Source organism: Apteryx mantelli, chromosome 32 (genome assembly GCF_036417845.1).
Source record: "Apteryx mantelli isolate bAptMan1 chromosome 32, bAptMan1.hap1, whole genome shotgun sequence".
NCBI classification, from domain to species: domain Eukaryota; kingdom Metazoa; phylum Chordata; class Aves; order Apterygiformes; family Apterygidae; genus Apteryx; species Apteryx mantelli.
Genome location: NC_090009.1, coordinates 530 through 27,710, shown reverse-complemented (window position 1 = coordinate 27,710; position 27,181 = coordinate 530). Strand labels below are relative to the sequence as shown.

Here is a 27,181-nt window from a genome sequence, read left to right as displayed (position 1 = left end):
CCAGGAAGCCCAACCCCCGCCCGGCCCCCCCGCCCCGGCCCGGCCCGGCCCCCCCCGGGCCGCCCCGACCCCCCCCCGGGCCGGTCCAACCCCCCCCGGGCCGGGCCGGTCCCCCCCCGGGCCGCGCCCCCCCCCCCGGACCGCGCCCCCCCCCCCCCGCCGCCGCCGCCGCCAGCCCGGGGGGGGGGTTTCAGCCCCCGCGTTTATCCGTCCCCCCCCCCCCCCCCCCCCCCGGGCCCGGAGCCAGGGCGAAGAGGCGGCAAAACGGGGCCGTTTGGGCCCTTCCCGGCGGTTTCTGCTTTTCACCCCGGGCGTCGCTGGAAGGGCGGCAGCGTTGCCGGGCCCAGAGCCGGAGCCCGGAGTCCCGTGGAATGGGATGGGATAGGACATGGCGGGACGGGATGGGACAGAATGGATGGGATGGGATGAACAGGATGTGGCGGAATGAGACGGGACAGACAGGACAGGATGGGACAAGATGGACAGGATGAGATGGGACAGATGGGATGGGATGGGAAGGGACGGGAGAGGACGGACGGGATGGGATGGGATGGATGGGATGGGATGAACAGGATGTGGTGGAACGAGACGGGACAGATGGGACAGGACAGGATGAGATGGATGGGATGAGATGGGACAAGATGGGACAGGATGGGATGGGATGGGACAGATGGGATGGGACAGGATGGGACGGGACAGGATGGGACAGATGGGATGGGATGGGACGGGATGGGGCAGCACTTTCCCTTGCGCAGGCAGCACCCGAATTAGGCTGAAAATTAAAAAAAATAAAAAGGGGGGTGGTGAAAACAGAGCCGGGAAGTTCGGCACCTCGGCAGCTCGGCGCGATGCCGCCACGACGCCGCCCCGGGCTGGCGAAGCAGCCGCGAGAAATGCCGGGGCCTTTTGCCCCAGAACGGACGTTTCGGTCCTGTTTTTCCGGCCGAGGTCGGGGCCGAGCCTGAGCCGGGCTCCAATGCCGGCTCTCCGCGGAAGCTGCGACAGCTCGGTGCCGGGGTAAAGGGCACCGTTTCCCCCCAAAACGCCCGAGCCAGGGGAGCCTCTGCCCTAAATGCCGCTTATTGACCCTCTCTTGTGGGTTTGGGCTTCGCCCGGCGCTTTGGGAGCCGGGATTTTCCCGGCCGGAGCGGTGTGATGCTGCAGCTCCTCTGGGGAAAAGCACCGCGGCCGCCTCCTGGCCCTGAATCCCGCGTCCTGACCCCAAATCCCACGTCCTGAACCCCGAATCCCATGTCCTGGCCCTGAATCCCGCATCCTGAACCCCAAATCCCGCATCCTGACCCCCAAATCCCATGTCCTGACCCTGAATCCCTGTCCTGACCCCGACACACTGTATCACCGGGGGATACAATGTATCAGGGCGGCTCAGGGATACAATGTATCAAGGGGGCGGGAACGGGGCGTCTATAGGGGACCCGGAGCAGCTCCATAGGGGACACAGGGCATCTCGGGGGGGGACAGGGCATCTATAGGGGACCCGGAGCATCTCTGGGTGGGACACGGAGCATCTCCAGTGGTCAGAGAGCATCTTTGAGGGACACGTCGGACCTCCAGAGGGGACACGGAGCATCTCCAGGGGACCCGGAGCACCTCCGAGGGACACGCTGGACCTCCAGAGGGGACACGGAGCATCTCCAGGGGACCTGGAGCACCTCCGGGGGACACGTCAGACCTCCCGAGGGGACACGGAGCATCTCCAGGGGACCCGGAGCACCTCCGAGGGACACGCTGGACCTCCAGAGGGGACACGGAGCATCTCCAGGGGACCCGGAGCACCTCCGAGGGACACGCTGGACCTCCAGAGGGGACACGGAGCATCTCCAGGGGACCCGGAGCACCTCCGAGGGACACGCTGGACCTCCCGAGGGGACACGGAGCATCTCCAGGGGACCTGGAGCACGTCCGGGGGACACGTCAGACCTCCGGAGGGGACGCGGAGCATCTCCAGGGGACTCGGAGCACCTCCGGGGGACACGCCGGACCTCCAGAGGGGACACAGAGCATCTCCAGGGGACCTGGAGCACCTCCGGGGGACACGTTGGACCTCCGGAGGGGACATGGAGCATCTCCAGGGGACCTGGAGCACCTCTGGGGAACACATCAGACCTCCGGAGGGGACATGGAGCATCTCCAGGGGACCCGGAGCACCTCCGAGGGACACGTCGGACCTCCGGAGGGGACACGGAGCATCTCCAGGGGACCCGGAGCACCTCCGGGGGACACGTCAGACCTCCCGAGGGGACATGGAGCATCTCCAGGGGACCTGGAGCACCTCCGAGGGACACGCTGGACCTCCAGAGGGGACACGGAGCATCTCCAGGGGACCCGGAGCACCTCCGAGGGACACGCTGGACCTCCGGAGGGGACACGGAGCATCTCCAGGGGACCCGGAGCACCTCCGGGGGACACGCTGGACCTCCCGAGGGGACACGGAGCATCTATAGGGGACCTGGAGCACCTCCGGGGGACGCGTCGGACCTCCGGAGGGGACACGGAGCATCTCCAGGGGACCCGGAGCAGCTCCGAGGGACACGTCGGACCTCCGGAGGGGACACGGAGCATCTCCAGGGGACCCGGAGCACCTCCGGGGGATGCGTCGGACCCCGGACGCCTGGGTCCCCTCCCGTCTCCCCCCTCGTCTCCAGGACGTGACGTCATCCCCGCCGCCGGTGACATCATGACGCCGTGGGGCCGGCCGCGCTCGGGGGGGTTTATTAAAAGCAGGGAGAGCCCGGGGGGGGGGGAGGGGGGAAGGGGGGGGTCAGGAGGGAAATTTGGCAAAATCCGGCCCCCCCCCCACAAATAAATACGCACCGTTGCCCCTCCCCCAAGGGGGCGTGGTCTGCTCTAACAGCCGATTGGCACCCCCAAAACCTGCCCCACGGCGCAGCCCCACGGCGCCCCCCACCCCCAAACTGCGTCGGCCATCTTGGTGGGGGGACGTCGTCCGCTGAGTTCCCCCCCCCCCCGGCGCGGGCAATGGGTCGGGCCGTGGGTCCCCCCCGCTGTGGGGTCTGGAGTGGGTCAGTCCGTGGGTCTCCCCCCCACCATGGGGGTCTGGAGTGGGTCAATTAGTGGGTCCCTCCATGGGGGTCTGGAGTGGGTCAGTCCGTGGGTCTCCCCCCCACCATGGGGGTCTGGAGTGGGTCAGTCCGTGGGTCCTCCCCCATGGGGGTCTGGAGTGGATCAATCCATGGGTTACCCCCCCGCCGTGGGGTCTGGAGTGGGTCAGTCCATGGGTCTCCCCCCCATGGGGGTCTGGAGCGGGTCAATCCGTGGGTCTCCCCCCCATGGGGGTCTGGAGTGGGTCAATCCGTGGGTCCCTCCATGGGGGGCTGGAGTGGGTCAGTCCGTGGGTCCCTGTGGAGCGGGTTGGTCCATGGGTCCCCCCGTGGGGTCTGGAGTGGGTCTGTCCGTGGGTCCGTCCGTGGGTCCCCCCCATAGGGGGCTGGAGCAGGTCGGTCGTGGATTGTCTCCCCCCCCCCCCCCCGCTGTGGGGTCCGCCGTGGGTCGCTCCGTGGTGCCTCTCCCCCCCGCGGGGGGCCAGAATGGTTCAGTCTGCAGCCCCAGGACCCCCCCCCCCAAGATGGGGGGCACAATGGGTCGGTCCATGGTTCCCCCCATGGGGGTCTGTGGTGGGTCGGTCCGTGCTTCCCCATGGCCATGCTGTGGGTCGGTCCATGCCCCTCTTTGGGGTCCCGCCGTGGGTCAGTCCATGCTCCCCCATGGCCGCGCCGTGGGTCGGTCCGTGCTCCCCATGGGGTCTTGCCATGGGTCAGTCCATGCTCCCCATGGGGGTCCTGCTGCGGGTCAATCTGCGCTCCCCCATGGCCGTGCCGTGGGTCAGTCCGTGCCCCCCACGGGGTCTTGCTGTGGGTCAGTCCATGCCCACCACAGGATCTCGCCGTGGGTCAATCCATTCCCCCTGCACGGTCTCGCTGTGGGTCGCTCCGTGCCCTCCACAGGGTCTCGCTGTGGGTCAGTCCATGCCCCCCGTGGGGTCTCGCTGTGGGTCGCTCCGTGCCCCCCACAGGGTCTTGCCGTGGTTCAGTCTGTGCCCCCCACGGGGTCTTGCTGTGGGTCAGTCCGTGCCCCCCACAGGATCTCGCCGTGGGTCGCTCCGTGCCCCCCGCGGGATCTTGCCGTGGGTCAGTCCGTGCCCCCCGTGGGATCTCGCCGTGGGTCGCTCCACACTCCCCCCACGGGGGGGGGTTTCGCCGTGGGTCAGTCCGTGCCCCCCGTGGGGGTCTCGCCGTGGGTCGCTCCACACTCCCCCCACGGGGGGTCTCGCCATGGCGCGCCCCACGGCAGCGGCGGCGGCGTGGGGGGGGCGGGCGGCCGTGGGGCAGCCGTGGGGGTCACTGGGGGCGGCGGGGGGGCGGCGCCGTGGGGCGCAGCTCGGCCGAGAGGGCCTCGAAGGCGTCGAGCATGGCGCCGCGCACCCGCTCCGTCAGCGCCGGCACGTCGCCCGCCGCCAGCCCCCGCGTCGCCACCGGCGGCAGCACCTCGATCACGCACTGCCCTGCGCGGGGGCGCACCCGGGGCGGGGGGTCGGCGGCTGCCCCACGGCTGCCCCACGGCGCTGCCCCACGGCCTCCCCACGGCGCTGCCCCACGGAGCCGCCCCGGGGCGCCAGGCCCAGCCGGGAGCCTCCCCGCAGTGGGATCCCCCCGCCACGAACTGCGCGGACCCTCCCCCTCCGTGTGCCCCACAGATCCCTCCTGTGCCCCACAGACTCCCCATCTGCCCCACAGATCCCGCATGTGCCCCATAGACCCCCCATCTGCCCCACAGATCCCCCCTGTGCCCCATAAACCTTCCATGTGCCCCCCTATGTGCCCTACAGACCCCCATGGGCCCCATAGATCTCCCATGTGCTCCCTATGTGCCCCATAGACCCCCCCATGTGCCCCCCAGATCCCCCACATCTGCCCCACAGATCCCGCATGTGCCCCACAGACCCTCCATCTGCCCCACAGATCCCCCCCTGTGCCCCATAAACCTTCCATGTGCCCCCCTATGTGCCCTACAGACCCCCATGGGCCCCATAGATCTCCCACATGTTCCCTATGTGCCCCATAGACCGCCCACATCTGACCCACGGATCCTCCCTGTGCCCCACAGATCCCCCACGTCTGCCCCACAGATCCCCCATGTGCCCCACAGATCCCCCATGTGCCCCCTCTGTGCCCCCCAGATCTCCCATGTGCCCTCCAGAACCCCCCCATCTGCCCCACAGATCCCCCCTGTGCCCCACAGATCCCCCCCATGTGCCCCACAGATCCCCCATGTGCCCCACAGATCCCCCATGTGCCCCCTCTGTGCCCCACAGATCTCCCATGTGCCCCCCAGAACCCCCCCATCTGCCCCACAGATCCCCTGTGTGCCCCACAGATCCCCACATGCCCCACAGATATCCCATGTGCCCTCTCTGTGCCCCACAGACCCCCCATGTGCCCCACAGACCCCCCCCATGTGCCCCACAGATCCCCCCTGTGCCCCACAGATCCCCCACATCTGCCCCACAGATGCCCCATGCGCCCCACAGCCCCATCTGCCCCACAGATCCCCCATGTGCCCCATAGATCTCCCATGTGCCCCCTATGTGTCCCATAGACCCCCCACATCTGACCCATGGATCCCCCCTGTGCCCCCCAGACGCCCCCCATGTGCCCCACAGATCCCCCATCTGCCCCCCAGATCCCCCATGTGCCCCATAGATCCCCCATGTGCCCCCTCTGTGCCCCACAGATCTCCCATGTGCCCCCCAGAACCCCCCCATCTGCCCCACAGATCCCCTGTGTGCCCCACAGATCCCCCCCATGTGCCCCACAGATCCCCCATGTGCCCCATAGATCCCCCATGTGCCCCCTCTGTGCCCCCCAGATCTCCCATGTGCCCTCCAGAACCCCCCCATCTGCCCCACAGATCCCCCGTGTGCCCCACAGACCCCCCATGTGCCCCACAGATATCCCATGTGCCCCCTATGTACCCCATCGACCCCCCATCTGCCCCCCAGACCCCCCATCTGCCCCACAGATCCCCCATCTGCCCCCCAGACCCCCCATGTGCCTCACAGACCCCCCATGTGCCTCACAGATCCCCCATTTGCCCCATAAACCTTCCATGTGCCCCCCTATGTGCCCCACAGACCCCCCATGTGCCCCACAGACCCCCCATCTGCCCCACAGATCCCCCCCATGTGCCCCACAGACCTCCCATCTGCCCCACAGATCCCCCACGTGCTCCCCAGACCCCCCCATGTGCCCCACAGATCCCCCATGTGCCCCCTCTGTGCCCCACAGACCCCACATGTGCCCCACCCAGACCTCCCCATGGGCCCCATAAATCTCCCACATGCCCCCTATGTGCCCCATAAACCCCCCACATCTGACCCACAGACCCCCACGGGCCCCCCATCTGCCCCACAGATCCCCCATGTGCCCCACAGATCCCCCATGTGCCCCCCAGACCCTCCACATCTGCCCCACAGATCCCCCATGTGCCCCACAGATCCCCCACGTGCTCCCCAGACCCCCCACGGGCCCCACAGACTCCCCTATGTGCCCCCTATGAGCCCCCCAGACCCCCACGTGCTCCCCAGACCTCCCCATGTGCCCCATAGACCCTCCCCATGCACCCCCCAGATCCCCCACGCGCCCCCCAGATCCCCCCCGCAGACACAGAGACCTCCCGCGCGCCCCACAGACCCCACCACGGGGTGGTGCCCCCCCCATGTGCCCCACAGACCCCCCCCACGTGCCCCCCCAGCCCCCCACGCGCCCCCCACGCGCCCTCACCGGCCGTGAACCTCCGCTCCCGCTTGCTGTAGAAGTGGTGGTAGGACGAGATGACGATGGGCACGACGGGCACCTGGCGGGGGGGGGGGGGGAGACGGGTTGGGGGGTGAGCGGGGCCCTGCCCGCGCCCCACGGCGAGCCCCTCACCCCCGCGCCCCACGGCGAGCCCCCCACACCCCCCGGTACCTGGGCCTGCACGGCGAGGTGGAAGGCGCCTCGCTTGAAGGGCAGCATGGAGCCGCTGTGGTTGCGGGTGCCCTCGGGGAAGACCCACACGCGGATCTGTGGGGAGAGAGCGGCGGGGGGGCCGCCCCACGGCGAGGCCGGTGAGGCCGGGGCCGCCCCACGGCCAGGCTGGGCCGCCCCACGGCGAAGCTGAGCTGCCCTACAGTGAGGTTGGCTCAGCCAGGGCTGCCCCACGGCAAGGCTGGTGAGGCCGGGGCTGCCCCACGGCGAGGCTGGGCTGCCCCACAGCGAGGCTGAGCCGCCCCACGGTGAAGCTGGGCCACCCCACGGCGAGGCCGGCTCAGCCGGGGCCACCCCACGGCGAGGCTGGGCTGCCCCACGGCGAGGCCAGTGAGGCCAGGGCCGCCCCACAGTGAAGCTGGGCCACCCCACGGTGAGGCCAGTGAGGCCAGGGCCACCCCACGGCGAGGCTGGGCTGCCCCACAGTGAAGCTGAGCTGCCCCACAGTGAGGCTGGCTCAGCTGGGGCCACCCCACGGTGAGACTGGCTCAGCCAGGGCTGCCCCACGGCAAGGCCGGTGAGGCCGAGGCCACCCCACGGTGAAGCTGGGCTGCCCCACGGTGAGGCCAGGGCCACCCCACGGCGAAGCTGAGCTGCCCCACGGCGAGGCCGGCTCAGCCGGGGCCGCCCCACGGCAAGGCTGGGTTACCCTACGGCGAAGCTGAGCTGCCCCACAGCAAGGCCGGTTCAGCCAGGGCCATCCCATGGTGACATGGGGCTGCCCCACAGTGAAGTCAGCGAGACAGGCACCACCCCACGGCGAGGCCATACGCAGCCGGGGCTGCCCCACGGCGAGGCTGGAGCAGGCAGGGCCGCCCCACGGCGAGACAGGGTCAGCGCGGGCTGCCCCACGGTGAGATGGGGCTGCCCCATGGTGACACCTGGTCAACCACAACCACCCCGTAGCGAGCGGAGACCGCCCCACAGCGATATAGGGCTGCCCCACGGTGAAAGGGGGGCCAAGCAGGGCCACCCCACAGCAAGACGGGGCTGCCCCACGGCGACACCCGGTCAACCACAACCACCCCATAGCGAGTGGAAACCACCCCACAGCGAGACAGGGCTGCCCCACGGTGAAAGGGGGGCCAAGCAGGGCCACCCCACAGCGAGATGGGGCTGCCCCACAGCGACACCTGGTCAACCGCAACCACCCCATAGCGAGTGGAAACCACCCCACAGCGAGACGGGGCTGCCCCACGGCAACACCCGGTCAACCGCCACCACGCCGCCGCGAGACGGAGCCCCACAGCAGCCAGCCCCACGGCGTCCCCCCCAACCCCCCAACCCCGGCGCCGGGCCCCACTCACGTCCTGGCTGAGCATGGTGTGGGCGGCCTCGGCCATGACGCTGATGGCGTCGTCGGTCTTCTTGCGGTTGATGAAGATGATGCCGCCGAGCCAGCACGCCAGCCCCACGGCGCCCATGTAGAGCAGCTCCCGCTTGGCGATGGGCACGCAGCGGTCGGGCAGCACCTCCATCATGCCTGCGCCCGGCGGCGATGGCGGCGGCCCCCTCAGCGCCGAGCCGGGGGGCGCCGGGGGGCAGGGGGGGCTGCGGGGGGGCTCTGGGGGCACCATGGGGCAGGAGGGGTTGCGGGGTGGCTGTGGGGCAGGAGGGGCTGCAGGGGGCTGCGGGGTGGCCGTGGGGCAGGACAGGCTGCGGGGTGGTTGTGGGGCGGCCATGGGGCAGGAGGGGCTGCGGGGGGGCTGCGGGGGCGCCGGGGGGCAGGAGGGGCTGCGGGGGGGCTGCGGGGGGGGCCGTGGGGCAGGAGGGGCTGCAGGGGGGCTCTGGGGTGGCCGTGGGGCAGGAGGGGCTGCGGGGGGCTGCGGGGGGGCCGTGGGGCAGGAGGGGCTGCGGGGGGGCTCTGGGGTGGCCGTGGGGCAGGGGGGGCTGCAGGGGGCTGCGGGGGCGCCGGGGGGCAGGAGGGGCTGCGGGGGGCTGCGGGGGGGCCGTGGGGCAGGAGGGGCTGCGGGGGGGCTGCGGGGGGCGCCAGGGGGCAGGAGGGGCTGCGGGGGGCTGCGGGGGGGCCGCGGGGCAGGAGGGGCTGCGGGGGGGCTGCGGGGGGCGCCGGGGGGCAGGAGGGGCTGCGGGGGGGCTCTGGGGGCACCGTGGGGCAGGAGGGGTTGCGGGGTGGCTGTGGGGCAGGAGGGGCTGCGGGGGGGCTCTGGGGGCACCGTGGGGCAGGAGGGGTTGCGGGGTGGCTGTGGGGCAGGAGGGGCTGCGGGGGGGCTCTGGGGTGGCCGTGGGGCAGGAGGGGCTGTGGGGGGGCTCTGGGGTGGCCGTGGGGCAGGGTAGGCTGTGGGGGGGTTGCGGGGGGGCTGTGGGGCAGGACAGGCTGCGGGGTGGTTGTGGGGCGGCCATGGGGCAGGAGGGGCTGCAGGGGGGCTGCGGGGTGGCCGTGGGGCAGGAGGGGCTGTGGGGGGGCTGCGGGGTGGCCATGGGGCAGGACGGGCTGTGGGGGGGCTGCGGGGTGGCCGTGGGGCAGGAGGGGCTGCGGGGGGGCTGTGGGGTGGCCGTGGGGCAGGAGGGGCTGCAGGGGGGCTCTGGGGCAGGAGGGGCTGCGGGGGGGCTGTGGGGCAGCCATGGGGCAGGAGGGACTGCAGGGGGGCTGTGGGGCGGCCGTGGGGCAGGAGGGGCTGCGGTGGAGCTGTGGGGTGGCCGTGGGGCAGGAGGGGCTGCGGGGGGGGCTGTGGGGTGGCCGTGGGGCAGGACAGGCTGCGGGGGGGGCCGTGGGGCAGGAAGAGCTTTGGGGGGGCTGTGGGGGGGCCGTGGGGCAGGAGGGGCTGCAGGGGGGCTGTGGGGCAGCCATGGGGCAGGAGGAGCTTTGGGGGGGCTGTGGGGGGGCCGTGGGGCAGGAGGGGCTTTGGGGTGACCATGGGGCAGGAAGGGCTGTAGGGCGGCCGTGGGGTAGGATGGGCTGCAGGGCGGCTGTGGGGTGGCCGTGGGGCAGGAGGGGCTGCAGGGGGGGCTCTGGGGCAGGAGGGGCTGCGGGGTGGCCGTGGGGCAGGATAGGCTGTAGAGGGGCTATGGGGCAGCCATTGGGCGGCCGTGGGGCAGCGCCGTGGGGCAGCCGTACCCAGGAGGTCGAGGGAGCTCTGGTGGCCGGTGACGGGGGGGACACGGGCGGACGGGGCAGGGCCGGGGGGTGACGCCGCGGGGTGACGCCGGGGGGCAGCGCCGTGGGGCAGCGCCGTGGGGCAGCGCCGTGGGGCAGCCGTGGGGCGGCCGTACCGAGGAGGTCGAGGGAGCTCTGGCGGTCGCTGACGACGCCGGGGGGGACACGGGGGGACGGGGCAGGGCCGGGGGGTGACGCCGCGGGGTGACGCCGGGGGGCGGCGCCGTGGGGCAGCGCCGTGGGGCAGCGCTATGGGGCAGCCGTGGGGCGGCCGTACCGAGGAGGTCGAGGGAGCTCTGGTGGTTGCTGACGACGACGTAGGGGCGCCGGGGCGGGAAGTGGTGGGCGCCGCGCACCGCCATGCGGATGCCGTACAGGTGCTTCACGTGCTGCATCAGGCTGCGGATGATCCTGCCGGACGCCGCTCCGTCACCCGCCGGGACACCCGCGGGGACACCCACGGGGACACCCACGGGGACCCACGGCTCGGCCCCGCGTCCCCGTGTCCCCCCGGATCCCCAGGGTCCCCCGTTTCCCCAATACGCCGTGTCCTCGTCCCCGCGTCCCCCCAGGTCCCTCCGTGTCCCCCCAATGTCCCCCCGTGTCCCCCCCCAGCCCCCCAGGGTCCCCCGTGTCCCCAAGACCCCGCGTCCCTGTCCCCGCGTCCCCCCGGGTCCCCAGGGCCCCCCGTGTCCCCAAGACCCCGTGTCCTCGTCCCCGCGTCCCTCTGTGTCCCCCCAATGTCCCTCCGAGTCCCCAAGGTCCTCCATGTCCCCAAGACCTCATGTCCTCTTCCCCACATTTCCCCCGGATCCCCAGGGTCCCCCATGTCCCCAAGACCCCGTGTCCTCTTCCCCGCGTCCCCCCCGGATCCCCAGGGTCCCCCATGTCCCCAAGACCCCGTGTCCTCGTCCCCGCGTCCCTCTGTGTCCCCCCAATGTCCCCCCGAGTCCCCAAGGTTCTCCATGTCCCCAGTACCCCATGTCCTCTTCCCCGTGTCCCCAGGGTCCCCCATGTCCCCAGTACCCCACGTCCTCGTCCCCACGTCCCCCCAGGTCCCTCTGTGTCCCCACCAGATCACCAGCGTCCCCAATATCCCTCATGTCCCCGTCCCCGCGTCCCACCGGATCCCCAGGCTCCCCCATGTCCCCCGTGTCCCCAAGACCCCGTGTCCTTGTCCCCGCGTCCCCCCAGGTCCCTCTGTGTCCCCCCCAGATCACCAGCATCCCCAATACCCCTCATGTCCCCGTCCCCGGGTCCTGCCGGATCCCCAGGCTCCCCCATGTCCCCCATGTCTCCAAGACCCTGTGTCCCTGTCCCCGTGTCCCCCTGGATCCCCAGGGTCCCCCATGTCCCCAAGACCCCGTGTCCTCATCCCCGCATCCCCCCACATCCCCCATGTCCCCAAGACCCCACGTCCCTGTCCCCGCATCCCCCCGGGTCCCCAGGGTCCCCCGTGTCCCCAAGACCCTGTATCCTCGTCTCCACGTCCCCCCCAGGTCCCCAGGGTCCCCCATGTCCCCAAGACCCCGTGTCCCCGTCCCCAAATCCCCCTGGGTCCCTCCATATCCCCAATGTCCCCCCCAGCCCCCCAAGGGTCCCCCATGTCCCCAAGACCCCGTGTCCTCGTCCCCAGGTCCCTCCGTGTCCCCCCAGTGTCCCCCTCAGCCCCCCAGGGTCCTCCATGTCCCCAATATCCCGTGTCCTCGTCCCCATGTCCCCCCGGGTCCCCAGGGTCCCCCATGTCCCCAAGACCCCGTGTCCTCGACCCCGCGTCCCTCTGTGTCCCCCAATGTCCCCCCGAGTCCTCAAGGTCCTCCATGTTCCCAGTACCCCGTGTCCTCTTCCCCGCGTCCCCAGGGTCCCCCATGTCCCCAATACCCCATGTCCCTGTCCCCGTGTCCCCCTGGGTCCCTCCATGTCCCTCGTGTCCCCCCCAGCCCCCCCAGGGTCCCCCTGTATCCCCAATACAGCTTGTGTCCCCGTCCCCACGTCCTCCCGTGTCCCCCCAGGTCCCCCATGTCCCCAATACCCTGTGTCCCCGTCCCCACGTCCCCCTGCGTCCCCAGGGTCCCCCATGTCCCCAGTACCCCACGTCCTCGTCCCTGCGTCCCCCCGGGTCCCCAGGGTCCCCCATGTCCCCAAGACCCCGTGTCCTCGTCCCTGCATCCCCCCGGGTCCCCCGTGTCCCCAAGACCCCGTGTCCTCGTCCCCGCATCCTCCCGGGTCCCCAGGGTCCCCCGTGTCCCCAAGACCCCGTGTCCTCGTCCCCGGGTCCCTCCGTGTCCCTCCAATGTCCCCCCATGTCCCCCCCAGGCCCCAGGGTCCCCCATGTCCCCAGTACCCCATGTCCCCGTTCCCGTATCCCCCCGGGTCCCTCCGCGTCCCCCCCAGATCACCGGCGTCCCCAATATCTTTCATGTCCCCGTTCCCGCGTCCTCCTGGGTCCCTCCATGTCCCCAATATCCCCCGTGTCCCCCCCAGCCCCCCAGGGTCCCCGTGTGTCCCCAATACCCCCTGTGTCCCCGTCCCCACATCCCCCCCGGGTCCCTCCGTGTCCCCAGTGTCCTCCCATGTCCCCATCCCCAAGTCTCCCAACGTCCCCTTGTATCTCCAGTATCCCTGACATCCCCCCAATGTCCCCACAGCCCCGTGTCCCCTTGCATCCCCGTGTCCCCCCACGTCCCCAATGTCCCCGATGTCCCCATGTCCCCCCGCACTTCATGTTCTCGACGTTGCGGCCGCGCAGGGCGCACAGCGGGATGGCCACCACGGCGAGCAGCAGGATCCAGCCGTTGTAGAAGCCCATCTTGCAGAAGTAGCGGAAGGAGCCGCTGCACTCGTACAGCAGCGGCAGCAGCACCAGCGCCAGCGCCAGCGCCGCCTGCCCCACCGTCACCTCCATGGCGCCTGCGGGAGCCCGCGTCACCGCCCGCCCCCAAGCCCCCCGCCGCCGCCCCCACAAATCCCTCAGTGCCACCCAAAATCCCAGCCTCCATCCCCAAAACCTGCCACCGCCACCCAAAACCTGCCACCGCCACCCCAAAACCCCCCGCCGCCACCCCAAAAATCCCTCAGTGACACCCAAAATCCCAGCCTCCATCCCCAAAACCTGCCACCGCCACCCCAAAACCCCCCGCCGCCACCCCAAAAATCCCTCAGTGACACCCAAAATCCCAGCCTCCATCCCCAAAACCTGCCACCGCCACCCAAAACCTGCCACCGCCACCCCAAAACCTGCCACTGCCACCCCAAAACCCCCCGCCACCGCCCCAAAATCCCCCACCGCCACCCAAAAATCCCTCAGTGCCACCCAAAATCCCAGCCTCCATCCCCAAAACCTGCCACTGCCACCCTAAAAGCTGCCACCGCCACCCAAAACTTGCCACCGCCACCCCAAAATCCCCCGCCGCCACCCAAAACCTGCCATGGTCCCCCAAATCCCCCACCACCACCCCAAAATCCCTCACGGCCACCCAAAATCCTGGCCTCCATCCCCAAAACTTGCCACCGCCACCCCAAAATCCTCTGCTGCTGCTCCAAAACCCCCCACAGCCACCCAAAACCTGCCACTGCCACCCCAAACACCCCACCGCCACCCACAAATCCCCCACCGCCACCCAAAAACCACCACGGCCACCCAAAATCCCAGCCTCCGTCCCCAAAACCTGCCACTGACACCCCAAAATCCCCCCGCTGCCCCCAACCCCCCCCCACGGCCCCCAAAATACCCCACCGCCACCCCAAAAATCCCCCGCTGCCACCCCAAAACCTGCCACTACCCCCAAAACCCACCACCCAAAACCTGCCACGGTCCCCAAAATCCCCCACCACCACCCCAAAATCCCCCACCGCCACCCCAAAACACCCCACGGCCACCCCAGTTCCCTGCCTTCATCCCCAAAACCCGCCACCGTCACCCAAAATCCCCTGCCAGGCCCAAAACCCCTGCCTCCATCCCCCAAACCCATCACCACCACCCCAAAACCCCCCGCAGCCACCCCAGTTCCCTGCCTCCATCCCCAAAACCCCCCACGGCCACCCAAAATCCCAGGCTTTGTCCCCCAAAACTCCCACCGCCACCCCAAACCCCCCTGCGACCCCCAACTCCCCCCCACGGCCACCCCAATTCCCTGCCTCTATCCCCAAAACCCGCCACCGCTGACCCAAACCCCCCCACGGCTCCCAAAGCACCGCTGGGACCCCAAATCCCCTCCAGGTCCCCCCAAACCCCTGTCGTGACCCCAAAATCCACCACTAGGGCCCAGGGATCCCCCCACCGGGAGCCCAAAACCCCTCGCTGAGACCCCAAAACGCCCCGCCGGGACCCGAACATCTCGGCAGGGCCCCAAACCCCAGGCCGAGACCCCCCAACCCCCCAGCAGGACCCTAAAACCCCCTTCTCGAACCCAAAACGCCCTGCTGGGAGCCGGGAATCCCCCGGCAGGATCCCGAAACCCATCGTGACCCCAAAATCCCGCACCGGGACCCCCAGGAAAACCCTCCAGGATTAAAACATCCCGTCAGAACCCCAAAATCCTTCTCGGGACCCCAAAATCCCCCGCCCGGTCCCCAAACCCCCTCGCTGAGACCCCAAACCCCTCGCTGAGACCCCACAAATCCCCCTCAAGACCCCCCAAATCCCCCCCAAGACCCCCAAATCCCTCTTTGGGACCCCAAAATCCCCCCCCCCAGGGCCTCCGAACGGCCCCCGGCACCCGCAGGGATCCCCGGACGCCTGGGTCCCCTCGCCGCGGGCCAGGCCCCCGGCAGGGCGCTGCCACGTGGGGCGCTCGTGCGAGGGGCTCGTGCCAGGGGCTCGTGCAAGAGACTTGTGTGAGGGGCTCGTGCGAGACGCCCGTGCAAAGCGCTCGTGCGAGACGCCTGTGTGAGACACCCATGCAAGGCGCTCGTGCGAGAAGCTCATGCGAGAAACCTGTGCAAGGCGCTTGTGTGAGACACCTGTGCAAGGCGCTTGTGCAAGGGGCTCGTACAAGAGGCTCGTGCAAGGCGCTTGTGCAAGACGCTTGTGCGAGACGTCTGTGCAAGGTGCTTGTGCAAAGTACCCGTGCAAGAGGCTCGTGCAAGGCGCTCGAGTGAGAAGCCCATGCAAAGCGCTCGTGCAAGGGGCTCATACGAGGCACACGTGCAAGGCGCTTGCGCAAGATGGCTGCGCAAGGGGCTCATGCAAGGCACCTGCGCAAGGCGCTCGTGCGAGGGGCTTGTTTGAGGCGCTCGTGCGAGGGGCTTGTGCAAGACACCTGTGCAAGGCACTCGTGTGAGAAACCTGCGCAAGGTGCTCGTGCGAGACACATGTGCAAGGTGCTCGTGCGAGACACCTATGCAAGGCGCTTGTGCAAGGTGCTCATGCAAGAGACTTGTGCGAGGGGCTCGTGCGAGACGCCCATGCAAAGAGTTTGTGCAAGACACCTGCGCAAGACTCTCTTGCGAGATGTCCGTGCAAGGCGCTTGTGCAAGACACCCGTGCAAGGGGCTCGTGCGAGACGCCCACGCAAGGCGCTCGTGCAAGGTGCTTGTGTGAGACACCTGCGCAAGGCGCTCGTGCAAGGCGCCCGTGCGAGCGGCTCGTTCGAGGGGCTTGTGCAAGACACCTGCGCAAGGCGCTTGCGCGAGACGCTCGTGCGAGATGCTCGTGCGAGGCGCCCCGAGGTGCCAGCGGGGCCTGCCGGGACACGGCGGGCGCGGGCGGCTGCCGGCTCGGGCGGGGACCAGGACGCCTGGGCCCCCCGGGCGGCGACACGCGCGGGACACGCGCGTGGGGGCGTGTGCGGGTCACGCGTGGGGCTACGTGTGGGGCTACGTGTGGGGCGTGTGCAGGTCACGTGTGGGTCACGCGTGGGGCTACGTGTGGGGCGTGTGTGGGGCACGTTCAGGGCACATGTGGGGCCCAGACCCTCCCCCCAGCCCCTATTTACCCCCATTAACCCCCTATTACCCCCGTTATTACCCCGTTACCCCCATTATTACCCCCCCGTACCCCTTACCCCATTAACCCCCCCATTACCCCCATTAAACCCCTATTATCCCCATTAACCCCCTATTACCACCATTATTACGCCGTTACCCCCATTATTACCCCCATTAACCTCCCCGTTACCCCCGTTATTCCCCCGTTAACCGCCCCGGGGGGCCATAACCCCCCCCCCTCCCGTTATCCCCCGCCCCGGCGCTCCCCCGCCCCCGGCGGGCGGTGACCTGCGGCGCTGCCGGTGGCGGCGGCGGCTGCGGCGGGGGCTACGGGCCGCGGGCCGGGCCGGGCCGGGCCATGCCGGGCCGGGCGGGGCGGCGGCGGCGGCGGCGGCGCGGGGCCCTTCCGGCGGCGGCGGCGGCGGCGGCGGCGGCAGCGGAAGCGGCTGCGCTGACGGCAGCTGAGGCCGCCAATCGGCGGCGCCGCCGCCCGCCCCGGGTCCCGCCCCCTGCCCGCCCCGCGCGGTTCCCATGGCAACGCGGCCCGGGGGGGCGGCAGCGGGAGCGACAGACACGGCGCGTCGCCCGGGAAACCCCGCCGCCATCTTGTGTCCCCCCTCTCCCGCCCCTCCCCCCCCGCTCCCCGGTTGGGCTCCCCCGGAGGGAACCGGGCGCCACAAGCGGAAAAGGCGGGAGGAAGCCCGCGCGCTGATTGGGTGGCGCGGCTGCCCGTCAAGCGCGGCCCGGCCAGTCAACGACGTCGGCGCTCAGGTTGGCAGGGGCGTGGCTCCCGCAGCGGCCCGCCCCCTGGAGATCCCGACATCCTGGCCAATCACCTGCAGGGACTTGTGAGTGACGGCGCTCTGCACCAGTAGAAAGTGGCTACACAGCCCGCGTTCTGCAGGGGTGGGCTCTCCTGGCCACTAACCAATAGAAGATCAGAAAATTTGATTGGCGGCCAGGGCACACAATAGCAAAGCGCCTCAATGGGAACGCCTTCTAGGCGGGCAGGACCCCACGCCCCGCAGCCAATGGAGAGGGTGGGGCGCCGGGATTGACAGCCGCGCCGGCCAAGCCGCGCCGGGAGGTGGTGACTGGCGGGCGCGGCGCCCAATGAGGCGCTGCGAGGGGCGGGCGCAGGCGGAACCCCGCCGTCGGAGGCGGAAGATGGCGGCCGGCACGGGTCCGGGGGTCCCGGACGGCGGCCCGAGGCGCCAAACCGCGACCGCAGCGCCTTCGAGTGCAACATCTGCCTGGAGCCGGCGCGCGATGCCGTGATTGGCTTCTGCGGGCACCTGTACTGGTGAGGGGGCGGGGCGGCCGCGGGGCGGGGCCGAAGGAGCGCGCGGGGCGGGGCTATGGGGCTGGCTATGGGGCTGGTATGGGGTGGGGCTATAGGGTTGGCTATGGGGCGGGGCTATGGGGCTGGCTATGGGGCTGGTATGGGTGGGGCTATGGGGTTGGCTATGGGGCGGGGCTATGGGCAGGGCTATGGGGCCGGCTATGGGGTTGGCTATGAGGCTGGCTATGGGGCGGGGCTATGAGGCAGGCCTATAGGGGCCAGCTATGGGGCAAGGTTATGGGGTGGGCTATGGGGTTGGCTATGGGGCTGCTACGGTGGGGGGCTATGGGGCTGCTATGGGGCAGGCTGTGCGCATGGGTATGGGAATCTATGGGGCAGGGCTATTGAGAGAACTGTGGGGCAGGCTACACACATGGCTATGGAGCACGGCTATGGGGCAAAGCTATGGGGCTGGCTATGGGGCTGCTATAGGGCAGCCTGGGGGTGCTCATGCTTGGTCCCTCCCATGCAGCTGGCCCTGCCTCCACCAGGTGAGTCCCCCCCCACACCCGCCCCTGCCCCACGGTGCCGTGGGGCAGGGATCCCCCCACACCATAGGGCAGGGATTGCTCCGATCTGTGGGGCAGGCCCTGCACCCGTGCCGTGGGGCAGGCCTGACCCCTGCCCCGCAGTGGCTGGCGACGCGGCCCCACTGCCCCGCGTGTGGGGCCAGCATCAGCCGGGACAAGGTGGTGCCCCTGTACGGCCGGGGCAGCAGCGAGCGCCGCGACCCACGGTGAGCCGGGCGGGGGGCCGCTACGGGGCGGGTGTGGGGCTGGGGGCGGTGCTGTGGGCTGCCGTGGGCTGGGGGTGGTGCTGTGGGGCTGGGGTGGGGGGCCCATGGGTATGGGATGGGGGTATGTGGGGCAGGGCGCAGTGCGGGGGGGTATGGGGCACTATAGGGGCAGGAGGGGGTGCTATGGGGCAGAGCCATGGGGTGCTATGGGGGTGGGAGCATGGGGTGCTATGGGGCAGAGCTATGGGTGCTATGGGGGTGGGAGCATGGGGTGCTATGGGGCAGAGCCATGGGGTGCTATGGGGGTGGGAGCATGGGGTGCTATGGGGCAGAGCTATGGGTGCTATGGGGGTGGGAGCATGGGGTGCTATGGGGCAGAGCTATGGGGTGCTATGGGGGTGGGAGCATGGGGTGCTATGGGGGTGGGAGCAGGGGGTGCTATGGGGCAGAGCCATGGGGTGCTATGGGGGGCAGGAGTGGGGCAGGGTGAGCTATGGGGCAGGGCGCTATGGGGAGCAGTGGGGGTGGAGGGTACGAGGTGCTATGGGCTGGTGCATGGGGCAGGTGCTATGGGGCAGCGCCGTGGGGCCGGGCAGTGGGGCGGGTGCTATGGGGTGCCGTGGGGCGGGTGCTGTGGGGCAGCGCCGTGGGGCAGCGCCGTGGGGCCGCCCCTCACCCCGTCTCCCCGCAGGCTGCAGACGCCCCCCCGCCGCGGGGGCAGCGCCCGGAGCCCCAGAGCCATGGGGTGAGTGAGCGCCCCGGCCCCACGGCCGCCCCACGGCGCCTGCCCCACGGCGCCTGCCCCACGGACACCCGCCCCACGGCGCCCGGCCCCACAGACCCCGGCCCCACAGAGCCCTGCGCCACAGCGGCGCCTGCCCCACGGACACCTGCCCCACGGCTGCCCCACAGGGCCCAGCCCCACGGCTGCCCCACGGATGCGACGTGGCCCCCTGCCCACGGACCCTGGCCCCACGGCCGCCCCCCGGCTGCCCCCCAGCTCCCCCCGGCCCCCCCCGGTGACCCCCGTTTGCCCCCCAGGCGCCCCCCCCGCGCCGGGGGCAGTTTCCAGGTGGCCTTCGGCATCGGGCTCTGCCCTTCGCCTTCCTCAGCGCCCAGCCCCCGGCCCCCCCCGGCACAGGTAGGTGCCCCCGACGCCCCCCCAAACGCCCCGGAACGCTGCAAAACTCCCCGGAATGCCCCAAAATGCCCCAAACGCCTCAGGGAGGGGCCCCAACTCCCCCCCCGGGACCCCAAGTACCCTGGGGACCCCCAGCCCCCCCAGGGACCCACAACCCCCCCCCAGGACCCCAAATACCCCCCCAGGGAACTACAACTCCCCCCAGGGGCCCCAAACACCCCCCAGGGACCCCAAATCCCCCTGGGGACCCCAAACGCCCCCCCCGGACCCCAAATACCCCCCAGGGACCCACAACCCCCCCCCAGGGCCCCAAATATCCCCTGGGGACCCCAAATACCCCCCAGGCACCCACAACCCTCCCCCAGGACCCCAAATACCCCCCGGGACCCCCAGCCCCCCCCAGGGACCCTAAATACCCCCCCAGGACCCCTAATACCCCCCAGGGACCCTAAATACCCACCCAGGACCCCAAATATCCCCTGGGGACCCCAAATACCCCCCCAGGGACCCTCAACCCCCACCAGGACCCCAAATACCCCCCCAAATACCCCCAGGGACCCCAAATATCCCTTGGGGACCCCAAATACCCCCCCAGGGGACCCCAAACAACCCCGGATCTCCCCACACCCTGGGGGGGGGGGATGGTCCTGGGACCCCCCCCCCAGCTCACGGAGGGGTTTTGGGGTTCCCCCCCCCCCCCCGCAGCAGGGGACGCCGGGGCCCCCCCGCCCTCGGGCTGGCCGGACTCGCTCTTCCTCCTCGTCGCCGCTTCTTCTTCCTCTGGCTGCTCAGCGTGTGACCCCCCCCACACACCGGGGATGGGGGGGGGGGGGGGGCCGGGACCCCCCCCCATGGGGGTCAGGGGGCTGGGGGGGGGGCTCCAGGACCCCCCCAAAGGGTTTGGGGTCCCTCCATGGGGGTCAGGGGGGCTCCAGGACCCCCCAAGGGGGGGTTTGGGGTCCCCCCATGGGGCCTGGGGGGGGGGCTGTGGGACTCCCCCCGTTGCCCCCCTCCCTCCCCGCTGTCATTAAAGCTGCTGCCCCCCCCCCGGGCTTGTTTTTGGGGTGTTTTGAAGGGGTTTTGGGGTGTTTAAAGGGGTTTTGGGGTGTTTGAAGGGGTTTTGGGGTGTTTGAAGGGGTTTGGGGGTGTTTAAAGGGGTTTTGGGGGGTCCCGAAGTATCGCACCGATGGGGGGGGGTTATTTATAGGGGGAAAATTCCCCCCCCCGATGCTTATTGGGTGGGGAGGGCCCTTAAAAGGCAACGCCAGCACAGGGTGGGGCCCACAGGGAGGGGCCCGGACGCCTGGGCCCCCTCCCGCCCCCCCCCCACGGGCGCCACGCTGTTGTTTTTCTCTTTTTTTCTCTTTTTTTTATTCACCCGGGTATAAACAGCCCCGGGGGGGGTATTTACAAGGGGGCCGGGGGCAGTGGTGGCTCCGCCCTCTCATATATCATTAAGTGCCACCCTTATAAGGAAGGGGGCGGGGCTCCCAGGGCTAAGTGCTTGTGTGGGAGGGCGGGGCAGGCCTGGAGTGGGTGTGGCCTTGCAGAGGGGGGTGGGGCCCGGCCTGACTCCGCCCACACACACCCAAGGCAGGGGCTTGCCCTGGTGGGTGGGGCCTGTTGTCAAGGGGTGGGGCTTGCTCCAGAGTGGGTGGGGCTTTTTTCCAAGGGGGGGTGGGCTTGCTCTGAATGGGCGTGGCTTGTTCCCAGGGGGGTGGGGCTGCAGACCTGAGGGGTGGGGCTTGTTCCCAGGGGGTGGGGCTTTGCTCCCAGGGGGCAGGGCTAGCACTGCAGTGGGTGGAGCTTCCTGCTGATGGGCGGGCTTGTTCCAGGGCATGGTGCTTGCTCCACAGTGGGGTGGGGCTTCCTTCTGGTGGGTGTGACTTGTTCCCAGGGGGTGGGCTTCCTCTGGTGGGCATGTCTTGCTCCACAGTGGGCGTGGCTTCCTCCCGATGGGCGGGGCTTGTTCTGCAGGGTGTGTGGCTTCCTTCTGGTTGGTGGGGCTTGTTCCACCATGGGCGTGGCTCCCTCCTGATGGGCGTGGCTTGCTCCACAGCAGGTGGGGCTTCCTTCTGGTGGGCGTGGCTTGTTCTACAATGGGCGTGTCTTCCTCCTGATGGGCGGGGCTTGCTCCGCAGTGGGGTGGGGCTTCCTTCTGGTGGGTGTGGCTTGTTCCCAGTGGGTGGGGCTTCCTTCTGATGGGCGGGCTTGTTCTGCAGGGGTGTGTGGCTTCCTTCTGGTGGGTGTGGCTTGTTCCACGATGGGCGTGTCTTCCTCCTGATGGGTGTGTCTTCCTCCACAGTGGGCGTGTCTTCCTCCTGATGGGCAGGGCTTGCTCCACAGTGGGGTGGGGCTTTCTTCTGGTGGGTGTGGCTTGTTCCCAGGGGGTGGGGCTTCCTTCTGATGGGCGTGGCCTGTTCCACAGCGGGTGTGCCTTCCTCCTGATGGGCGTGTCTCCCTCCACAGGGGGCAGTCCCAGCTGCAGGGTGGGCGGAGCTAGCCCTAGCCCCGCCCCCGTCCCTGGGCGTGGGCAGTGGCGGCGGCAGCGGCGAGGTAGAGGGTGCGGGGGGCGGCGGGGGCCGCGCCGGGGCGGCTCGGGCGCCTGGCTGCGGTTGCCGGCGGCGGCGGCGGCGGGGGGGGGCCGGCGGCGCAGCGAGGGCGGCACCGTGGAGCTCTTGATGTGGATGACGCGCGTGGCCACCACCTCGCAGTCCACCTGCATCATGGCCTCGTAGCCGCCCGCCCGCCCCGACAGGCTCTCTGCGGGGGGGGGGGGTCAGCGGGGCCGCGCCGACCCCCCCGCGCTCCTATGGGGTCGCCTGGGTGATCGGGACCCCCCCAAGGTGATCAGGACCCCCCCTGGGAACCCTCCCTGCGCTCCTACGGGGTCCCCTGGGGTGATCAGGACCCCCCTAAGGTGGATGGGACCCCCCAGGAACCCCCCCCGCGCTCCTATGGGGTCACCTGGGGTGATCGGGACCCCCCTAAGGTGGATGGGACCCCCCAGGAACCCCCCCCGCGCTCCTACGGGGTCCCCTGGGGTGATCGGGACCCCCCTAAGGTGGATGGGACCCCCCAGGAACCCCCCCCGCGCTCCTATGGGGTCGCCTGGGGTGATCAGGACCCCCCCAAGGTGATCGGGACCCCCCCCAGGAACCCCCCTAATAGAAATGGGGTCCCCCAGGGTGATCGGGACCCCCCAAGGTGATCGGGACCCCCCCCAGGAACCCCCCCCCCGGGCTCCTACAGGGTGCCCTGGGGTGATCGGGACCCCCCCAGGGTGATGGGACCCCCCCAGGAACCCCCCTAATAGAAATGGGGTCCCCCAGGGTGACTGAGACCCCCCCAGGGTGATTGGGACCCCCCCCAGCGACCTGCCCCATAGATATGGGGTCCCCCAGGGACACGTGGGACCCCCCCCCGGGGTGATTGAGACCCCCCAGGAACCCCCCCCCAAAAAAAATGGGGTCCCTTGGGGTGATCGGACCCCCCCAAGGTGGTTGGGACCCCCCCCAGGGACCCCTCTTAATAGAAATGGGGTCCCCTGGGGTGATTGGGATCCCCCCAGGGTGAATGAGACCCCCCCCAGGGTGATCGGGACCCCCCCAGGGACCTGCCCCATAGATACGGGGCCCCCCGGGGACACGTGGGACCCCCCCAAAGGGCGACTGGACCCTGCCGGGATCCCCCCCCCCCCCATAGTTCTGGGATCCCATAGGGACACAGCGACCCCCCCCCAGGGGTGAAGTGACCCCCCCCGGCGCTATGGGGGGGGGGGTCCCGGGGGGGGGGTTCCCCGCTCACCGTTGAGCGCCGCCGCCGGCATCACCAGCGACATCTTGGGCCGCGACGTCTTGTTGTGGCTGATGGCCGGGAGCAGCAGGTGGTCCTGGGGGGGGGGGGGGACACACGAGGAAAGGGGGGGTGTCAAGGTGTTTGGGGGGGTCCAGGACGTCGCGGGGGGGGGGGGAACGGCGGAGCCCCCCCCCCCCCGGCCCCTTACCCGGCGGAAGGAGACGACGTAGAAGGTGTCCTCGCGGCGGTCGATGGCGTCGAGGAAGTCGGGCTCGGGGCGCTCGGGCCGGTAGAGCTGCAGCTGCCCCGGGGGGGCCCTGGGGGGCACGTATTTTTGGGTGGGGGGGGGGGTCAGCGGGGGGGGGTCCCGCGGGGGGTTTTGGGGGGTCGCGGACGGGCGTCACTCACCTGGCGGGGTGGGGGGGGGCCGCCGGGACCAGGCGGGGGAGGCGGGAGCCTTGCGGGGGGGCGACGGCTGCGAAGGACCCCGGGGTGTGGGGGTTGGGGGGGGGGTCAGAGGGGGGCTGGAGCCCCCCCAGGGCCCCCCCAGTCCCCTAGGACCCCCCCAGACCCCCCCCAGACCCCTGGGACCCCCCCAGGGACCCCCCAGACCCCATGGGGCCCCCCAGGAACCCCTAGGACCCCCCCGGATCCTTGGGGACCCTCCAGGGACCCCTAAGACCCCCCCAGACCCCATGGAGACCCCCAGGAACCCCTAGGACCCCCCCAGACCCTTGGGGACTCTCCAGGGACCCCTAGGACCCCCCCCAGGGAGCCCCAGACCCCCCCCAGACCCCGGAGACCCTCCAGGGACCCCTAAGACCCCCCCAGACCCCATGGGGCCCCCCAGGAACCCCTAGGACCCCCCCCCCAGGGAGCCCCAGACACTCACTGGGACCCCCCAGACCCCCAGGACCCCCCCCAGGGTCTCCCTGGACTTCTGGGACCCACCCTGGACCCCAAAAAAACCCCATGGGGCCCCCCCAGACCCCTCCAGGGACACCCCCAAACCTCAGGACCCCCCCCCAGATCCCAAAGACCCATATGGGGCCCCCTAGACCCCCAGAGCCCCCTCCCAGACCCCCCAAAACCCCATGGTGCCCCCCCAGACACCTCCAGGCCCCCCCCTAAACCCCCAGGACCCCCCCCCAGACCCCCCAAAACCCCATGGGGCCCCCCCCACCCCCCCCAAGGACCCCCAAACCTCAGGAAACCCCCCCCAGACCCCAAGGAGCCCCATGGTGCCCCCCCAGACCCCTCCAGGGACACCCCTAGACCCCCAGGACCCCCCCAGACCCCCCAAAACCCCATGGGGCCCCCCCAGACACCTCCAGGCCCCCCCAGACCCCAAGGAGCCCCATGATGCCCCCCCAGACCCCTCCAGGCCCCCCCCAAACCTCAGGAACCCCCCAGACCCCCCCGGCCCCACCTGGCGCCCGGGGGGTCGGGGGGGGGCCCCCGGTTTCCGTCGGTCACTCTGGTGGCGCCGGACCCAGCCGCTGAGCTCGTCCGCCAGCCTGGGGGGGGGGGGGGTCAGGGGTCAGGGGTCACGGGGTCAAGGGGGGGGGAACCGATGGGGGCAATAGGGGCGACCCGGGGGCCCTGCTCCCGCCACCCCCCTGCGTCACCTCCGTCCCCGTGTCCCCCCATCGTGTTCCCCCGTGACCCCCCCCACGTCCCCATGTCCCCCCCCATGTCCTGTGTCCCCCCCACTCCGTGTCCCATATCTCATCCTCTCCCCATGTCCCCCCCCGTGTCCCCATGTCCCCCCCACGTCCCCCATATCCCCCCCATGTCCTGTGTCCCCCCCGTGTCCCATATCTCCATCCTCTCCCCATGTCCCCCCCGTGTCCCCATGTCCCCCCCACGTCCCCCATATCCCTCCCATGTCCTGTGTCCCCCCCTGTGTCCCATATCTCCATCCTCTCCCCGTGTCCCCCCCGTGTCCCCCCCCACGTTCCCGTGTCCCACTGTCCCCATCCCCCCATGTCCCCATGTCCCCCCCCACGTCCCCCATATCCCCCCCATGTCCTGTGTCCCCCCCCATGTCCCTATGTCCCCCCCGTGTCCCATATCTCCATCCTCATCCCCGTGTCCCCCCCCCCCCCGTGTCCATGTCTCCATCCTCGTCCCCGTGTCCCCATGTCCCCCCGTGTCCCCCCCCCCCCCGCCCGCGGTCACCGCAGGGACTCGGTGCGGTTGAAGCGGCGGCAGTCGGACGCCAGGAAAAGCTTGTCCAGGTCGCGCAGCGCCAGGGCCGCCACCGCCGAGCCGTTCCTGGGGGGGGGGGGACGGGGACCAGGGGGGGCATAAGGGTCGGGGGGGGTCTGAGCAGGGTCGGGGGGTCCCAGGGGGCTCTATGGGGGGGTCTAAGTGGGGTTGGGGGGGCCCATAGGGGTTGGGGGGGTCTGAACAGGGTTAAGGGGGTCCCGGGGGGGCTCAGGGGGGTCTAAGTGGGGTTGGGGGGGGCACATAGGGGTCAGGGGGGTCCCGGGGGGGGGCTCAAGGGGGTCTAAGTGGGGTTGGGGGGCCCATAAGGGTCGGGGGGGTTGAACAGGGTTAAGGGGGTCCCAGGGGAGCTCTATGGGGGGGGGTCTAACTGGGGTTGGGGGGGTCCATAGGGCTCAGGGGGGTCCCGGGGGGGCTCAGAAAGGTCTAAGCGGGGTTGAGGGGGGCACATAGGGGTCAAGGGGGTCCCGGGGGGTGACTCAGGGGGGTCTAACTGGGGTTGGGGGGGCCCTAGGGGTCGGGGGGGGTCCCCGGGGGGCTCAGGGGGGTCTAAGTTGGGGTTGGGGGGGGCACATAGGGGTCAGGGGAGTCCTGGGGGGGCTCAGGGGGGTCTAACTGGGGTCAGGGGGTCCCGGGGGGCTCAGAAGGGTCTAACTGGGGTTGGGGGGGTCCATAGGGCTCAGGGGGGTCCCGGGGGGGCTCAGGGGGGTCCCAGAGGGGGCTCAGGGGGGTCTAAGTGGGGTTGGGGGGGCACATAGGGGTCGGGGGGTCCCAGGGGGGCTCGGGGGGGTCTAGCTAGGGGTGGGGGGGGCCCATAGGGTTCAGGGGGGCTCAGGGGGGTCTAACTGGGGTCAAGGGGGTCTGAGCAGAGCTAAGGGGTCCTGGGGGGGCTCGGGGGGGTCTAAGTGGGGTTGGGGGGGGCCCATAGGGGTCAGGGGGGTCTGAGCAGGGCCAAGGGGGTCCCAGGGGGACTCTATGGGGGGGTCAATGGGGTCTGCCCGGGATCGGGAGGGTCCTGGGGGGGCCCCATGGGGGTCAATGGGTTCTGCCCGGGGTCGGGGGCTCCACGTACCTGAAGGGGGGGCCGGGCAGCGGGGCGGGGGGTCCCCACGGCCCCCGTTCCCGGGGTTCGTCCTCGGGGGGTCCCTGGGCCACCCCCAGAGGTGCCGCCGTGCCCGGGGGGGCGGGGGGGGCTGCTCCCGCCGGGGGGGTCCCGGCTCCGGCTCCGGCGGCGGCTGCTCCGGGGGCTGCGGGAGACGGCGGCGGGTCGGGATTTTTGGGGGTGGGGGGGGGCTCAGGGCTGCAGCCCCCTCCCCTGCTCCCAGACCCCCCCCCAGCTCCCAGACCCCCCCCCCTGCTCCCAGACCCCCCCCCGGCGCCGGGACCCACCTGAGGGGCCCGAAGTTGAAGGCGACGAAGAGGAGGAGGGCGGCGAGGCAGACGAGCTTGCGGTGCCCCGGGCCCAGGCGCAGCTCCGTGTTCTGGGGGGGGGACGGAACATTTGCCCCCCCGTAATGGTGCATCCCACGGACCCCCCCCCCAACAGCGCACCCCAATCAACCCCCCCCCAATAATAATTAACTCTATTTAGCGTCCCGTAATGGTGCATCTCATTAATTCTCCCCAAAACGGTGTCCTCTGTTAACCTGCCCGCAGTGGTACATCCCATGGACCCCCCCCCATAACGGGTCTCCCCCTTCCCCCCCCCCCCAAAATAGCACGTTATAGGCCACCTCTTATAACGGTATATTCCATTCCCCCCCCCCCAAAATGGTACCTCTCACCCCCCCATGACCTGCAATGGTCTCTCCCGTTGCCATGGTGA

At 70.6% G+C, this 27,181-nt stretch overlaps 2 protein-coding genes and 2 long non-coding RNA genes across 4 annotated transcripts; 1 reads left to right on the top strand and 3 right to left on the bottom strand.

Moving 5' to 3' along the window:
• Positions 1-4,262: 4,262 nt before the first annotated feature.
• Positions 4,263-16,465, bottom strand: AGPAT1 (1-acylglycerol-3-phosphate O-acyltransferase 1). Its single transcript, XM_067313815.1, has 7 exons — positions 16,399-16,465; positions 12,903-13,092; positions 10,460-10,593; positions 8,375-8,550; positions 7,008-7,103; positions 6,822-6,894; positions 4,263-4,543 (listed from the first exon to the last, which is right to left on the bottom strand). Exons 2-7 carry the CDS (start codon positions 13,085-13,087, stop codon positions 4,380-4,382), a joined length of 828 nt encoding a protein of 275 aa, XP_067169916.1. The 5' UTR covers positions 13,088-13,092; positions 16,399-16,465; the 3' UTR covers positions 4,263-4,379.
• Positions 16,466-17,262: 797 nt separating this feature from the next.
• LOC136994769 (uncharacterized) lies at positions 17,263-18,934 on the top strand. The gene is made up of 4 exons (XR_010886676.1): positions 17,263-17,413; positions 17,925-17,943; positions 18,085-18,188; positions 18,880-18,934. It is a non-coding gene; the product is annotated as an uncharacterized lncRNA (long non-coding RNA).
• A 1,839-nt stretch (positions 18,935-20,773) lies between these two features.
• LOC106486630 (proline-rich protein 2-like) lies at positions 20,774-23,566 on the bottom strand. Its single transcript, XM_067313621.1, has 4 exons — positions 23,536-23,566; positions 23,336-23,444; positions 23,137-23,221; positions 20,774-22,092 (listed from the first exon to the last, which is right to left on the bottom strand). The coding sequence occupies exons 3-4, from the start codon at positions 23,168-23,170 to the stop codon at positions 20,774-20,776; spliced, it is 1,353 nt and encodes a 450-aa protein (XP_067169722.1). The 5' UTR covers positions 23,171-23,221; positions 23,336-23,444; positions 23,536-23,566.
• Positions 23,567-23,578: 12 nt separating this feature from the next.
• On the bottom strand, positions 23,579-26,597 carry LOC136994706 (uncharacterized). Its single transcript, XR_010886651.1, has 4 exons — positions 26,429-26,597; positions 25,309-25,404; positions 24,557-24,644; positions 23,579-23,602 (listed from the first exon to the last, which is right to left on the bottom strand). It is a non-coding gene; the product is annotated as an uncharacterized lncRNA (long non-coding RNA).
• Positions 26,598-27,181: the final 584 nt, after the last annotated feature.

What these genes read in the sequence shown, in the direction of transcription:
- AGPAT1 (XM_067313815.1), bottom strand. Translation starts at nt 13,087, where the DNA reads ATGGAGGTGACGGTGGGGCAGGCGGCGCTGGCGCTGGCGCTGGTGCTG. An exon ending in GAGCTCCCTCGACCTCCTCG is followed by an intron (nt 8,551 to 10,459) that starts GTACGGCCGCCC and finishes CGCCGGGCGCAG; the next exon opens with GCATGATGGAGGTGCTGCCC. An exon ending in ACACCATGCTCAGCCAGGAC is followed by an intron (nt 7,104 to 8,374) that starts GTGAGTGGGGCC and finishes CTCTCCCCACAG; the next exon opens with ATCCGCGTGTGGGTCTTCCC.
- LOC106486630 (XM_067313621.1), bottom strand. Translation starts at nt 23,170, where the DNA reads ATGTCGCTGGTGATGCCGGCGGCGGCGCTCAACG. An exon ending in GCCGGCGGCGGCGCTCAACG is followed by an intron (nt 22,093 to 23,136) that starts GTGAGCGGGGAA and finishes CCCCCCCCGCAG; the next exon opens with AGAGCCTGTCGGGGCGGGCG.